The sequence below is a fragment of the Coturnix japonica genome, chromosome 25, assembly GCF_001577835.2.
Source record: "Coturnix japonica isolate 7356 chromosome 25, Coturnix japonica 2.1, whole genome shotgun sequence".
Classification (NCBI taxonomy): Eukaryota; Metazoa; Chordata; class Aves; order Galliformes; family Phasianidae; genus Coturnix; species Coturnix japonica.
The window spans coordinates 859,136-875,417 of record NC_029540.1 but is presented as its reverse complement, the minus strand read 5'-3'; the positions used below and the strand labels follow the sequence as shown (position 1 = coordinate 875,417).

Below are 16,282 nucleotides of genomic sequence, written 5' to 3'. Positions count from 1 at the left end.
ATAACAAGCAACTGCAGCCTCTATTTTCTGGAAATAAGAGAATTTTCTCTATCTGGCAGCGTAACAACACAAGGAGATGGGGTGGGTGATGTGGAAAGAGGAAGTATAATGTAGTATCTAAGAGCTAAGCTACAGAACAGGAAGATCAAGGCAGTCAATTTACTTTATTCATGTCAGAGGCAGATTATGCAGAGAAATGCTGCTAGGACAACAAAACAGTCAACACAAACACTTGGGTGCTGAGCTGCTCTCCAGTCACTTCTGAGGGTGATGTGCTGGCTCCAGTTTCAGACAGTGCCACACTCCTATGAGAGCCACACCCAGCTGGTTCCTGCCATCCAGGTACTATAGGATCCTTAAGGAACCCTACACTAATGAGTGTGAGAGGCAAGCAGTTCCTATTGAGTGCACTGTAGCATATCCAGGTCTTGGCAAGAGCCACATCATTATACCCTCTGGAAAATATATGCCTGAAAACAATGGTACACAAAGACAACATCAGCTGGATCTGAAAGGGGATCCTAAGTTATTACTACTGCCAGCAGAGAGCTTTGCTACAGCACTTCTGGGTGGAGAAGAGCAGTTAAGACACAACACAAGTATAGCTACGGTGAAGGGAGTTGACTAGAAGCTGGAATGGTGGGAGGTGAAAGCTTCCACATCATGCTGAGAAACAGGGCCATCTTCCTCTGAACTCACACCTCCCAGGGACTGGCACACAGCTCAGCGGAACTGGAGGGGGCTGATCCGCAGCCCAATGACATCTTTGCCAATCTCTGTCACCTGAGGAATGAAAGGGTGATGATTAATGCTTGAAACTAACAGAATAACCCAATCCCGTATGCAACACGGAGAGCCTGGATGGTTCCCACAATGAACTATGCTCATCCTTGCAATGTCAGGCTCTGAAGGCAGTATCTAAGCTATGTCGTATTTTGTAATTTCCAAACTGCTCCACCTCAAATATTAAGTCCTCTGCCCACCAACTTGATCCAAAACCCACTTCAGGAGCAAGGGGGAAGCTACTGGAGAGGAATTCTCGAGGAAAACACAGGCTAGATAGGAGTGAGTAGCAACAGAAACTCCCTTACTGTTGTGACACGACAGATCTGCCCCTGGAACTCAGGGCTGTAGCAAGCTCCACTGAGTGGACACTTCTCCACAGGCTTGCCACGATAGATGGGTCGGTAAGAGGCAGCACAGATGTCAAAGGGGTTGTGCATGTCATAGTTGAGCTGGTAGGTGTCAGTGGGATTCTTCTCGCATGCCGACAAGATCTTGCGGGTCTGCAAAAAGCAACCACATCATTCAGAGGGGGAACTAGAAAGCAGACTAAATAGAGTCTACTACAAATAGTGTTTCAAGGCCATGCAACACAGACATACCTGCTGGGCCACCTCAGGCTTTGGCCCCAGCTCCAGCAGACGACGAGCAAAAGTAGCAGCTGTCTTGAAGTTTTTGAGTTTGAAGAAGAGGTTGAGAGCAGTGCGCAGTACCAGGATCATGTGGACAGGCTGTAGGTTGGAGTGGGTGAAATAGGCAGCCATCTGCATCAGGGAGAAGGAGGTAAAGCAAGGATACAGTCACAACCAACCAAGTAAGTAACTGGATACCCTGAAAATGAGACCAAAAACACACAACCTTCTCCCAGTTCATCACTGCCACATCTGTTTTTGAAGGCAAGAAGTGGCAGAATAGAAGATTCCCAATGCCTATTTCAAACCTAAAGGCTATTTCTGACACTCAGCTTCTGTACCTCACAGATTCGCTTCTGGTGTTCCAGGGTCTCCTTAGGCAGTTTCTTCCGTTCGATCTCCATTGAGAGCCCTACGATATACTCCCGACAAATGGCTATCAGCTGCTGGGCCTTTGAGAGAAGGAGACAGTCAGGCATTTGGCCTCCAGCCCCATAGCCACACTGACAATAGGCAGAAGAGGTCTACCCCTCACCTCAGCAATCTCCTGCTTATTGTCCACCACCAGCAAGGGCACACTCAGCAAGATGGAGCGGAACTTCTCCACAGCCTCTTCAAACTTGCCAGCTGTTGTGAGCTGGTAACACAGCTGCAAGCGCTGGATCAGGTCATTGAGCTTCAGCCCAACAGCTGGGAGGGCATTTTTTATGCCAGCTTCTTTCCTAGAGGCACCACAGAAGGGATGGAGTAGAAGTAGGAGTAACACAGAGGCCAGCCAGTACACACCAGCATTACACAGCTGCAACTTAATGGCACTGTAACCTAGAGCTGTGCTGTTCTTGACCATTAGCATAGCATAAACAACACCTGTGCTTCCACAGTTGTCACCCTCAATGCCAAGCTCTCGCTGCATTAACACAGGATGGAAAAGTCTGACTTATTTTTCCACTGCAGTTTCCCCAGTATCACAGTAGAAATACACATCTATGTTTCTTTAGATGTCCCAACCTTCAGACGACTAGCAGAGGTAGAACACCTAACTAATTTGGGCTATAACTGTTGAAGACTTGTGGATATATGGCAACAGGAAAAGAGCACAGAAGAGGAGCTAACCCAATATTGCTTACCAGTTGCGATGTGGGTAGCCATACATGGTAGGGAGACATGGCAGGGCTTGGTAGGTTGTACGGCCACGGGCGTAAGTCTGCAGGAACAGCTGCTTGTAGGGTCCAAAGTTCGTTACTCCCACCTGGTCATGGAGGAGCTGAAAGGGATACAATGATGTACTGACTTGTCCAGAGCCATAAGGAAGCTGCATAGACACCACTCAGGCTCACAGACCCTCTTAATTTACATCCAGAGAAAGAAATGTACAGAATGATTCACAGAACAAAGCTTCAGAGGGCAGAGACAAAAACAGAAGGGGACAAGGGCACCTTTTTTCCCCTCTCCCTTCCCCCCAGAAACACCAAGTGTAACTTACTCTCATTGCTGTCTCAAAGGAACCTGCCAGAATGTGGTCAACAGGAAGCTGTGAATTGTTACACCACACCTGCAAGAATGGAAGGGAAATCATACTGTGCATATACACACACTCACTGCCCTCAATCCCCTTAATAAGTTCTTGCGCTGTGCACACAGATGAATATTAGTAAAGACTAAATCTGGAAGAAATGAAACAGCATCAAGGTAGAAAGTTTCTGAAAAACATCAAAGACTTGTGATGTTACCTGAGCTGGGCTGGTGCCCTTGGTGGGTGGCACAAAGAAACCATCTTCTGCTCCTCCTGCTGGACCAGCAGGAACATCCTAAGGGAACAACACAGAGCAGAGATTAGTTCCCAGCACTCAGATGAAATCAGAGGTGGCCACAGCTGTAGCGACCAAGCTTCTAATGAAGCCCAGATCAGTATTCTCCCTCCCAACCCCCAGCTGCAAGCACCTTCCAAAAGCATCAATGACTCAAAGAACTCCCTACCAGTTCAGGAGGAAGATCCAAATCTTCTTCAACTTCCCATCCACCTCCTTCTTCCTGTCCTTTACCCAGACCTTCCTCTCCAAAGCCTTCTCCAGCATCCACAAAGCCATCTGCATGGAGAGGGGAGGAAAAGAAACCAACAACAGTTAGAGCTCTTACTCAGACACACGTTTTCACTTCTCTAAGAAATATTGTTTGACACACTCACCTTCATCGAGCTGTAATTCTGCATCTTCTCCCCAGCCTTCGGTGCCAACATTGTCGATATCAATGTCAGCAGCCAAGGCACCCCCTTTACCTAAAAGAAGGACAGGGCTATTCATTTGCACATCCGAGTAAGTCAGGCATTAAGAAAATAACTGTCAAAACTCACGTTAAAAGCCAGATTTTTAGATTTGTCAAGGGCAGCATAAATACCAACTCTGAAATCCAAAAATCTATAGATTTGTAGTAAAAACAAATGTGGGGTTTAACAGCAACAGCTCAGTAGACATAGAAACAATTGTATCTGCTCTGAGTATCTTAACAGCCTTCCAAGTACAATGAAATACCTTTGCTAGCAATTGTGCCTTCAAAGAACCCCTTGGAGACAGTCAGCAACGGCCAGTTTGTATCTAGAGGCATAACAGGAGCAGGAGGCTGCAGTAGTTTTGCATTGGGATCGATGTCTGGAATCTGAACAGAAAAAGAGAAGAACAGCTAAGGGCCACATAAGGAAAATCCCCATCTTTGACCCAGCTCCACACAGCAAAGTTCCAAGTCTATGGGACGTGGTGAGAAGAAACAAAGATGGTGCCCCCACTCCCAGAAAAGGAGCTGCCAAACTGGTCAAATTAACATGAAATCCCATTGTCAACCATCCCAAACTGCAGTGTTGTTGTTGTTATGAAGCATTGATCAAGTTGCTAACCGTTTCCTTCTCAGGATCAAATGTTTCCTTCAGGTTTTCAGCTTCCTCATCCAGGCCATGAGTTGCAGCTGTGAGATAGGCCAGGGACTCTGAAATTAGATACAACTAATGTGAATGCATGCCCTTTGTTGTCTGGAGAAGGAGAACATCACAGACCAGCTTTCTATCCACTTCGTTCAGTTTCTCATCTCTCTCCTAAAATTAGTGGTCATTCCAAAATACTCTCCAGCACCACCCCAGGCCAGAGAGGAACACATTGATCTGTTATTACTTACTTTGTCCACAGTTCTTCAGGATCCTCACTCTCTCTGCCACATCTCCTAGATACAAGGCATTCTGGTAGTGGCCACTCATATCTTTACGGATCTCAGCTAAACCAAAACAAAACAGAGTCAGTTTTGTTCTTCTTGGCCTTCTCTGTGCTGCTGCCGTTTCTCTGGGAATGATGCTCAGCTCCTCTTATCCCATTCACTTTTGTACTCACCTATCTTCATCATCTTCCGAAGCTTCTCCAAGTTGCCAGTAATAAGATAGAGGAAGGAGAGCCTATCAAAGTTCTTGGTGCGCTGGTAACACATCTCCACAATCTGATGATTTCCTTGCAGTAGTGCCACTTCTCCCAGTTTCTCCCAGCAATTCTTGTCATCCAGAGCCTTGGCTGCTTCCAGGGCAATCTAACAAGAGAACTGATGTGGTTAGTACAACAAATCTGAAGGAACTGCTTAACACAAGACTTGAGCTCAATTCTCTGCCCCCTCCCCCTCAGGGCAGAGAACCAAAGACACATCCTTTTCACAGCACTACCCACCATCTTACCTCAATGTTGCCACACTCCAGTGCCAGACTGAAACGGGTCTTCTCATCCTTGACAAAGTGCAGGGCCACCTCAGGGTAACCCTTCTTCTGCAAGTAGGCAATGATGGACTGGCCCACAAGCTTTGCATTCCTCACCATGTGTAGCACCTGCAAAGAAAACACCCAGGCAGTCAAGCTGACAACACCACTCACAAGGCACATTCCTTAACCCTCAGGCCACAGTCAAGGAACACTGTAGTTTCTCATGCCTCCTCACCTCATCATACTTTCTGTTGATCAATGCCAGCTTGAATTTGAACTCTGTGGGATCGATGGTGAGGACCCTGGGGCGACATTCTCTGTCCAGGCAGTACACATTGTTCCCCTTCACACGAGTAACATAGATAGGCAGGTCCAGGGTACGGATGATGCCATGATCCCTATGCCAACACAGTACACGTGTGACAGACACACCAACACATCTGTATGGCCACACTTCCTATCTCAAAGGAAGCTCACTACATTATTATTTTAGCTCCAATTAGATGAACAGTGCAGCCACCCAATCCAGCAATAAAACCCCAGTGAACAGTGTAAGCAACCAACCACAAATGAAGACCAAACATTTAGCTCTGTCTTGGGGTACACCCACACTGTACTAAAAGCACAATTACAGCAGCACCAGCTTTAGTGTCTGCCAAAAACAATCACCATGGTTCATGGTCAATCATTTCAAGGACTCACCCTGTGACCCCCCAGACTTACCCTGTGGTGACAGCGTATTTGATGTGGTTGCTGGTGGTATAGATGAAAACACCACTTTCATCCCAGGCACCACTCTTAACACGGATGTTTTCATGGATGTTGCACAGTGATTCCAGCTTTCTGTTGCAGATCATGATGGCTGGTGACAAGAAAAGAAAGGCAGTACAGTTAGCTCTATTAAGTATCTGCCTTTGAATTACAGCTTCCCTCCTCCACAGCCTCAGAAATACTGACTGTAATCAGAATCAAACACCAAGGACATGAAAGCAATCACAATGAAATCACCACCTGCCCTTATTTTGTGAAAGAGAGATTAGCTGAATCCTCTGAGGAACAAAAGAAAGCCCATGTCCTATAAGACTTTAAAGAAGACAAAGTGGAAGGGTCCACTGAATCTGTCTCCAACTGCACCTATGCTGCTAGCCAGAGCTCTGAGCAGATCATGCTCTTAACTAAGGAAGGAGCAAGCTCGCCCTAAGATCCAGGTTAAACTTTGCAGCCCTGCCTACTTACCATGCTTAGCCAACAGAGCTACGTGGGACATGTCAGCTGACCAGATGACATATTTCACCTTGGAGATCTTCACCGAGGCCAGAGTCCTGGGGAAAAAAAGACAGCTCTGACATTAAAGAGTTAAAACAATATTCCCAGTCTGTTTCTTTGTGGATAGCACAAGCTTGCTATCATATTGCAATTTTAAGAGCATTTTGAACAGATACAAAACCTAAGGGACAAGATGTTGGGCAAGTTTAGCTTGATTGAGTCTGCGATTTTTGATTTCTTTGCACTTTTACAGCTCCCGATTCTACAGTCACAGAATTTACAAGGCTATGGCACACATCTCCCTGTGATCAATGGCATAATGCCTGCAGCATAAATTACACCTTGGCTATGTTTGCACTCTGCTCTTCCTAACAGTTGTTAGCCGTGGTTTGGATCAGACTGATGCAGCCTGCAGCTGATGCTGAATTTTGGAGTGCATTAATAGCTGTGACTCGTCCCCAGAGGGCACACACCAACAGGATTACAATATTAAAACTTCTCCCAGCAGACTGGATCTTACCGCTTCTGCTGCACGTCAAAGAGGGTGATGGAGTCTGCATCTCTCAGTAACAGATTCCCTGTGCCAGCATAGAAAATCTCATCGCAGTTCGGCACCTGAACCTTCTTTGTAATCTCGTTCTTCAAGTTTTTGATGAGGATCTGCCATTTGTTGAGAGAAAAACGTAACAACACAGGGCAGTTAGGAGGATTCTATGAAGAAATGAAGGATTATTTTAGCCTAAAACTTTAGCTGAACCTCAGCAACAAAACACGTGGCCTTCCACAAGATCTTCCATGACTGTTCTTTTTCCCCTTCTTTCTCTTATCACACTCCACATGGGAACAAAGACTCGTATAAAGAAATCTAACCTGCTTTTTCACCATTTCCTCATTACTTCCGTGCCATGAAACCAACCAAAGCTGTTTCACAGTCTTGCTCTGGTCAGCTGTCATGCCTGAACCACCTGCTGTAGCAGGCTTCCAGCAACAGAACCAGCATTTGCCATAAGAAACTAAATATTTCAACTCACTGTGTTTCCACTGCATTATATTTCTTCACATCTACCTGCAGCCCACTCACTGCTGAGAGCTCTTTGCCAATCCACTCAGATCTCTAATAATTCTATTAACCCAGACTCCTCCCATATCCATTTGTGTATCTCCAGATGACAATACTCCCCCTTAAAAAGATGACCCTATTAAGCCTGTCCCCTTACCGAATGCATGCGATCCAGGACTGCAAAGCGGTTACGAGCTACCCACACAGCTGTCAGCCCGGAGGAGCGCTTCCCTTCAGGGGCTGGGGAGAGAAAGACACAGGCAGTGAATAAAACCTCTGGCAAACTCTTATGGCAACACATTAGTCAGTCTTGTTTGATCCCATCTTGGCTGTTGGAGCCGCTTCCTGCTAATTCATGTTTAACCTGAGGCTATTCGCAAGACTCATTTCCTCCCCCAATGTCCTTTCAGATCGCAGCGTGGCCAGCGCCAGCCCCTCTCTGCAGCCAAGGCACAAGACAAGTGGCAGGCTGAGCAGCCAATGCCACTGCTTGGCACTGGAGCAGCCATCCTGGGCGACAGCACCGTCTGTCAAGCTAACGAGCAGAGCCTCACTGGCCAAACCATGCAAGCAGCGAGGGTCCCGGCTTCAATGTACACTCCCCCTCTCTCTCTTTCTCCCACCCTCCCCTGCAAACTGACATAACGAGCTGGAGGAGAAAGGCTGCAGTCTCCCCAGCACGCAGCTGTTCTCTCAGTTTTAAAATGCTAATATAAACACAGCACTCTGCATGTCAGGCTTGCATAAAGAACTGTGCTGCAGGATGTCTGGGATGTTCAGAAGGCTTATGGAAGAGGGGTAGGGAACAGAATGGGAGGTGAGAGAGCTGCTGCTGTCTTAGTAAAAATCAGTATCTTATTAAGAGAAATGCTTCCTCCTGAAGAGGAATAAAGCTTAAGGATGTGTTAAATACCTACTTCAAGACTGGGGAGATCATGAGATGTATGAGGTGCTATGTTTGCATACATAGTTTGTTAGAAAAAATGTTTTATCAACCAGTAGTATTCCACTCTGCTCCTGAAAATGCCTTAAAAACATGCTTAGTTTCCTTGAGGCCTAGACACCACTTCATCTGGAAGAAGAAACCCTTTCCTCCCTAAGATGGAGGCAAGCTGGGTGACCCCAAACAAGCAAGCTCTGACCAACTCACTCAAAAGAAACATTCGAAATAAACTCAGTAACATTTAATCTACATGAAGTCACCAAAAATCTCCCTTTTCTTCTCTCCCCAAATATATCTGCTGTTTTACTCAAAGAAATCTACCCTGATTTCTATGGATGAAGGGAATCTGTGAACAAGGGAGCTGAATTCCAGTTCTCACTCATTCATCACTCCCACTCACTTCAAAATCCTTACTGCCAGGATAGAGGCAGGAGGAACCAGCTGGAGTTTCAGATCCCAAATGGAATTCATAGTTAGGAGAAAGAAATTTTTTCTCCTCCCTAAATCATGTTTTGACTTGTAAATTGCACAAAACTGATGTGAAATTTTGCCGAGAGAAAGAATGAACGCTGGCATCCTGGCACTGTCACTTTTACAGCCACTTTTCAGAGTGTAAAACCTCTTCAAACAAAATATATCTGGTTACAACCCATCTCTGCTGACAAGCCAGGAATGCTGCCTGCTGTGTCAAAAGGGAGAATGGAAAGTTCCTAATAACAAAATTATAAAATATATATTTGTAGCAGTAAAAGTTTGGGATGAGCATGAATTTTTCAAGTCAGTGTAGTGTGATATAGTAAGCAGGAAGCCTGCCAAATGATGTGTGCTGCAGGGACACTGGGAAACATGGAGAAAGAATCTAATGAGAGGCTGACAGAAATGAGACTTCTCTTTTTACATAGAACACAGTTGGAGAGGAAAGGGAACAGCTACTCAGCAACACACACTGATGTAAAGACATGATTACCATCTGGATTCTGGGAGTCTGCATCCTTGGGAATGGTATATAGGTCATAAGTGCTATTCTCCAAGTTGCTTGCTCTCTGCAAAAATAAGGGGGAAAAAAGCATTCTGAGATAAGATTGCACTGAACTGCCATTCACAGCCTCGTGAAAAGTTCTTCAGCACATTATGAAGCCAAACAACTTACTGTGCAGAGAAGGACAGCATTCTCAGCTGGGTTGTATGACATGTTGAACACGGGGAACTTGGAACCACTGCAAAGAAGACACAAATTAAAGTTAACCTGTAACTCTAAAACAGTTGCCTACTAATGAACACTTTTTTGATACTCAGTTTATTTAAGAAATAAGAACTGCTTTGATTAATTTCCACCTGGAAGCACTTTAAGAATATCAGTATTTTTTAAGTGAAAGAACTGACATTTGCATTTGAACTACTGAAAACTTTAAACTAGCAACCAAAAGAGTTCGAATCTATGCAGAAAACTGATCTAAAAACACTTTCCACAGGCTTTGTAACTTCATCTGACAGAGTCAGCTGAACTAAAGTCATATGAATAACATAGGATAACACAACCCATCTGTAAGAGGAACTACCAAGGGGCTCAGAACACTGGTGAGAGCTCTTGAACTCTGAGCACTCATCTCTTACCTGCGCAGCTGCATGACAGCAACATCTTTTGAGCTGTTAAAGTCGAGTTGGCGGAGGAATCGGTCCTTCACATAATACAGCATATTCCCATGTACTGCATAAGCAGGACGCTCACGCTCCAGTTTGAACACAATCATGCCACCATCGTGGCCTGGGAAAAAGCACACAGGAGGTCAAACGTGAGTTAAATCCTCTGGGTTCTCTTGCTGCTGAGGATGAGAAAACCCAGCCCTCCAAACAAAGAATTAGCCAAGAAGGATACCACTTTTCTCCCTTCAATGTTCCTATCCATTTAGGTATCCTCAGACCTAAGATCTGGCATCCTTCTAGAAACATTTTCCCTTGCTGTCATGTATTTCTTTAAGGGTGATTAGTCCAGCATGGCTCCCCCTGGATTTGTCCCAGCCCTTGGCCTCAGAGCATTCACTACTTAAGGCTAAGGCTGTCTTCCTCTAGTATTAAACAGCAGCTGAAACAATGAGACTGCATTCCACACAATGCTTTCAGATGTTGTATGAATTTAAACGAGGCTGTTTTCACTCCAGGACATTTAATAGACACATCTGCAAGTCAGCATGTTCTATAAAGCATGCTAAGTGAATCCTTGATGCACACAGTTCCTATGTATGTGTCCTGCCAGACACTGAGCAGGGTTTATCTTTGTTGCTTTCTTTTTTTTACCTGCAGCAAAGAGGTTGAGATTGGGATGAGCAGCCAATACCCAAAAGCGATCGTGATCACGGCGGAAGGTCTGGACACCCGTGCTAAACATGCCAAGATAGGGAACAAAGGATATAAAACTTCAGTGCTAACTCTAGTTTCCCCCCCAAAAAAAATGAAGATCTGAGCTTCAGATCATCCCTAGCATTCAGAACTGGGAGTCCACAGAATTCAAAATATTCACAGCCTTTTTGTCAAAGAATATATTCCCATTTAAAATACTTTCAGCAGCAATACGAGTGGACAGGTCAACACTCTTCCAATTGATTTTCAATTAAAAGCTCTGCTCACAACATGCCTCTCAAAGGGACAGAGCATGAAAAACATTTCTCTGTCAGAAGTTACCAAACACTAGAATAGATGAACTATTAGACTTCAGTTCCTCTAAGAACCATAGGCCTCTCATACATGTAAAATCCTCCCTGTTATGGTTGAATCAGACACTTGACACACACTAACCGTTTTGACATATCCCAGACACGGATGCTTTTGTCTTCCGAATTGCTGAGGATCAGCTCCTGCCGAGGGTGAAAGACAGCACAGGAGACATTGTTGTAATGCCCTCGGCAAGTATCAACTTCCCAGGCCTTTGATTCTAACCAGGAGGAAAAAAAAAGAGGAGGAAAACAACACTTAAACACACTGCATAGCAGATGCACAGCAAGCACCTTAATGAAGCATGCTGTATCAGCTAATTACTAGACCATTCTCTGCAATTTATGTTTATGATCCTTAACTGCTAGCAAAAGCACATCCATTTTTGGTGGAGGGCTTCTGATTCTGGAATCATTTCCCTTTCTTATTCCATGGGCACATCTTCAAAGAAAATCTTCAGAGTGAATCTTTGCTGTTCCTACAAACCGCTGTTCAGCAGTGCTTGCAAGTTAAAAGATGCTAGAAGTGTTTACTAAGGAAGTGAGCCCTCTTCAGACTGCAAAAGTCAAGCTGCTTAGGATTATTTACCACTGCATCATAAAGACGTGCTTCCAAAGTCAGCCTACAGAAGTCCAAACAAACATCAGCTCTTAACATCCTTATCCCTATGGGTTCTCTTTGGGAAAACCCACTCACCATTCATCCTCCAGATCTTCACTTGCCGATCATCAGCTCCTGACACAATCAGTGGCATTGTGGGATGGAAGGCGGCCCAGTTCACTCCACGATCGTGGCCCTAAAAGACAAACAGAAAATTCACTTGAACAAGTTTTGTGACTGAAGAGTATAGGAAAGACAAGACTGCAGCCAGGCTTGCCAAGACACAGCTCCGTTTGTACGTCATGCTGCTCACACTGAGTGCTTACACAGGCTGTGCCCACAGTGATAAGCTCTGCAGATACCATTCTTCATCAGTAGAGCAAAGCTGCAGAACAGCACTACTTCCTAGGTTTAAATGAGCCATTATAGAATGTTGTCTCTACCATAATTTCCTCTGCTGCTTCCAAGCAACACAAGGTAATATTTTCTGCTATTTAATGGAGCTTTTAGCCATACAGTGACAACGCAACTACTTTGGTTACAGTGCAAACACCTCCAGACTTGAGTATTTTTAATGCAGTAGTTTAAATCTTTTTTTCTTCTCTTAGAGGATAAGTCACACGGAGATTTCATTATACAGATTTGAAAAGACTGCACAGTATGCACATATTGTACCTCAAGAACGTGCTTCACAACTGCATCTGTTGTCCCAAACAAATCCACCCCAGTTATTCCCCTGACATCCGACTCCACAGCTCCAGGGGACAGGTTCTTCTTCCTTAAGCCTTATAGAACAAAAAGGAAAGAGAAGCAGGGGTGGAGTTCTTTATGACTAGTACTATTTGCATTTATCAGAAATAATCATTTCCACTTAAATGCTACAGAACAGAACCCTGCCAAAGAGAATCATTCTGGAGAAAAAGAAACTTTTTTTGAGGGAAAAAGCAAGTTGGATTTTCAATCTGCTTCTGATTTATCCACAAATTTTCCCCCTCTACACACTAATATTCTTGCAGTGTTGTGTCTGACTGGAGCAACAGCTGAGTCAATAATTCAGCCTGTCTCTAAAACCTCTCATCATATATCAGCTGAGGGAGGGGGAAAAAAAAAAGGCTCTGTATCATCTCCAAACCAATTTGGCAGCTGGAAATCTACTGAGAGAGTGCGTGGGAGAATGCAGCAGCAAAGCTTACTAGCAGGATAGCTGTTAAATTCTCCATGCTGGCAGTACAGAGAGGGTGACAGGTTTTAAATAACCAGGATATCCTGTCCCCAGTCCCTACTGTTGACACAGCTGGCCATGTCTGAGCATGTACAACAAATAATGCAGCATGCCCAACCAAAACTGCAATGGCGAGAGCGGCAGGTCAGATGAAGGGCCACAGTCTGTCCCTAGAATAATTGCCACTGGCACAGCACTAATACTGTCCCTGCCTGCCTTCCACCCAGTTCTATTTCCACCTAATATTTTCTGTACATCTGGCTTTTCACCCATGGATTATATTTTTAAGTGAGATCTTGTGATCTAGGTATAACCTAAAAGAACAGCTCGGATATCAGCAAAGTACTCTAGAGTTTTGACTTGTGACTCCTGCTCTGATCTCCAAGCAACACTTCATTGTATAGAACAGAAGCAAATTGAATGCTGAAGACTCAGCTTCCTATCACCACCCACGAGTATGCTATCAGAAAAAGCCCTTGTTCATTGTGCAGCAGAGAAGCCATTTTGTCTGCATCTCAGAACAAATGACTTACTGCTGCCTCCAAGAGTTTTCCAACACAGAAGTTTCTAAAGCTTCTCCTACAAACCTAGAACACTGAAGCTATTCAGGTGATAACACTACCCCCATTCTGATATATCTGTTACTTATGTTGGCTATAAAGTCAGATTCTTAAAGATTTTTTGGTTGTACAAAGCTACAGCTTGCCTCACTGTTGCAAAAGCCTTAACTCCAACATAAAGTTGAACTAGGTGACCCCCCCAACAGTTACTTTGAGTCAACATCTGTTCTGCTCAAGAAGAAACAGAATTCTAACAGGTTCTTAGTGACATGAGGCAAAGTACTCACAGGTAGGTTAACATCACATACAGAAGAAGAGGAGAACATACTCAACTAGTGAAGGGGCACTCTGGTCATACAGCACTCTTCCTCAGAAGCAGCCTAGGTCCTAGAGATGACCTCCCTTCAGTGGCTGGCCCTTATACGAGCCCAGGGTGGCTCCACTCTGGGTCTACCCCTTCTGGTGGGGAGCACAGGTACAGTTCGTACTCCCTGAGATAATCACATCCCTTCATCAGGTGCTCAATCACCAATCCAAGCCCTGATTTAACAGCTCCCCCTACAGCATCCTACAACTGAGGGAAACAGATCCCCATCTATACAGAGTTTTTGTAGTTTTCTGCCTGAGGTTCCTCCAGCCAACAGGCTACTCTTTCTGCTCTCAGATCTGAATCTGCCCTGTATGGCTTTCAGCAATTGCAATTCTGAAGTGGGCTTTGCCACAAGACACCCCTTTGACCTGGGCAGCTCACCAGAAATATCCCAAACGCGTACAGTCTGATCCAAGCTGGCTGACACTACCAGGTCCTCAGAGGGGTGAAACTGGGCACACATCACATAGTGGTTGTGTCCTGTCAGCACACTACAAGAAAAAGGACAGAAAATAGCATTTAAACAAAGGACATAACATACATTTTAATTACTACCACCAACAATAAGCTGGAATTTTAAGAGGGACAATGAAAAATGAGTGGTAACACTGGAACAGAAATGCCATTCTGCAAGAACTAGCATGACTGAACACCAAATATATCCATGTTAACTGCCACCAGAATAAATGAGCAAAAACCACAACTAACAAAGCATTCTTATCTGATCTGCTCTTCATGTCAGTTCTACTCCTTTGACTGCACACAGTTTGAAATGTGAATAATATCTTCTGCTTGAAAACAACAAATTAAAACAGCCCATCCCCAAACTCCAAAGTAACTTTTTAAAGCCTCTATGGATTTTACCAGACGCATGTTCTGGACTGCCAGTTCCAAACGCGAATGGTCTGATCATCAGAAGCACTCAAGATCCACGGATATTCCTAAAAAGTCAAAGTATTTCACAAGTGAAACAAATGCACATCACATACAATCCCTCCCCATTGAATATTTTTTAACTGCTACTAAAAATTTACCCTTTCTTGTTTTATTTTACTTAAAATCTAGGAGAGAGATCTTATGCCTCTTATACCTCTAGAGAACACCAACATATCTGTGCATTCATACCATTAGCTCCAGCATAGCTACAATATTCCTATCTGGGGTGTCAAAAGACATGAAGGAAAGCCATGGACTCACACAATGGGGTATGTATTTCAATAGCAAAGCTGCTTACGTGATGAAAGAAGGTGGTACGGATGTAGTCCAAATGCCCAAGCAAAGTGAAAAGACAGCGGCGTAGCTTGTAATTCCAGACCTGTGCAACAAAAAAAAGCAGAACGATAAAGGTATATGATGGGACCTACTTCTTTTTCTTTGCACTTTCTCATAATAGGCTGAAATGTTGGTATTCTAATTTACCTACCAGCGACCCTCGTTCATTTTAAAACATTTCTGAAGTAAGTCACAAAGAGGCTTAAATTTGTTGTGATTATCACTAAGTTCAGAAACAGATGGAGCATAACTCTGGAGCAATTCCCTCCCTTGAATTGTGTTCTTTGAAATCAGAATTGCAAAACTAGTATAACGTTACCTTTATCTTATAGTCATCACCTCCAGAAACAAACAGAGGCTGCTGCTTATGGAAATCAATCCCTCGAACGGGCCCTATAAAAAGGAAAAGCAGGTTTGAAAGGGCAAACGACAGCAGGAGCATGTCCTGATATTACTTAAATAATACAATACACACTCAATGTTGTTTCTACTGATTAAAAAGCAACAAAAAGCCATATTTAAGTCTGATATTCCACTCAAACCCATTCATTTCTATGGGTGTATCCGCAGATTCACACTGCAAATCACCCTGACCTTTAGTACATGCAATGACAGCCTGTTTTTACACTTGACACACATTTAACACCCAGAGAAAGCAAAGAGGCTACTATATATATGTATATACTGCTATATATATATGATATATATGCAATGTATATCACATAGCTCTATAGGCCAGGCTTAGGACATAGCACACCCTATAGGTCACAGCAGCTCCCCCATCCATCCCTCATCCTATTACTGACCATCGTGCTCGTCGAACTTGTCTATAAGGGTACACATCCGATAATCCCACAGCTGGATGACGCCATTATGAAGGCTGGTGAGGATCCAAGGCCTCTTAGGGTGGAAGCTGAGCCCTATAGAGACACAGATAGAGATGATAAAGAGACTTTCCAAGGTCTCCCCACATCACACAACCCAGATTCGATGCTACCTTTCACCCGAGCCGATTTGGTCTCGAACTTAGTCAACATCACGACTGCGCCCCCCAACCTCCTCCTTCACCCTCCACGTCGGCTTCCCGGAAGTACCCCCCCCTACTTCCGCTTCCGACCATAGAGTTGCAGCACTTCCGCTA

General features: G+C 44.4%; 1 protein-coding gene across 1 annotated transcript; it reads right to left on the bottom strand.

Moving 5' to 3' along the window:
- Nucleotides 1–144: 144 nt before the first annotated feature.
- On the bottom strand, nucleotides 145–16,272 carry COPA (COPI coat complex subunit alpha). Its single transcript, XM_015884387.2, has 33 exons — nucleotides 16,139–16,272; nucleotides 15,948–16,061; nucleotides 15,461–15,534; nucleotides 15,104–15,184; nucleotides 14,734–14,810; nucleotides 14,251–14,360; nucleotides 12,393–12,502; nucleotides 11,814–11,913; nucleotides 11,202–11,337; nucleotides 10,704–10,786; nucleotides 10,023–10,173; nucleotides 9,559–9,625; nucleotides 9,376–9,451; nucleotides 7,623–7,705; nucleotides 6,926–7,065; nucleotides 6,376–6,461; nucleotides 5,863–6,001; nucleotides 5,375–5,537; nucleotides 5,119–5,265; nucleotides 4,787–4,976; nucleotides 4,578–4,673; nucleotides 4,303–4,391; nucleotides 3,944–4,067; nucleotides 3,601–3,690; nucleotides 3,393–3,502; nucleotides 3,146–3,223; nucleotides 2,899–2,967; nucleotides 2,543–2,679; nucleotides 1,951–2,137; nucleotides 1,757–1,867; nucleotides 1,386–1,547; nucleotides 1,092–1,286; nucleotides 145–783 (listed from the first exon to the last, which is right to left on the bottom strand). The coding sequence occupies exons 1-33, from the start codon at nucleotides 16,176–16,178 to the stop codon at nucleotides 724–726; spliced, it is 3,675 nt and encodes a 1,224-aa protein (XP_015739873.1). The 5' UTR covers nucleotides 16,179–16,272; the 3' UTR covers nucleotides 145–723.
- Nucleotides 16,273–16,282: the final 10 nt, after the last annotated feature.

Excerpts from the sequence above, each read along its gene's own strand:
- COPA (XM_015884387.2), bottom strand. The coding sequence starts at position 16,178 with ATGTTGACTAAGTTCGAGACCAAATCGGCTCGGGTGAAAG. Across the intron at positions 5,266-5,374 it reads TCAACAGAAAGTATGATGAG|GTGCTACACATGGTGAGGAA; the intron begins GTGAGGAGGCAT and ends TTTTCTTTGCAG. Across the intron at positions 3,503-3,600 it reads AGAATTACAGCTCGATGAAG|ATGGCTTTGTGGATGCTGGA; the intron begins GTGAGTGTGTCA and ends CTCTCCATGCAG.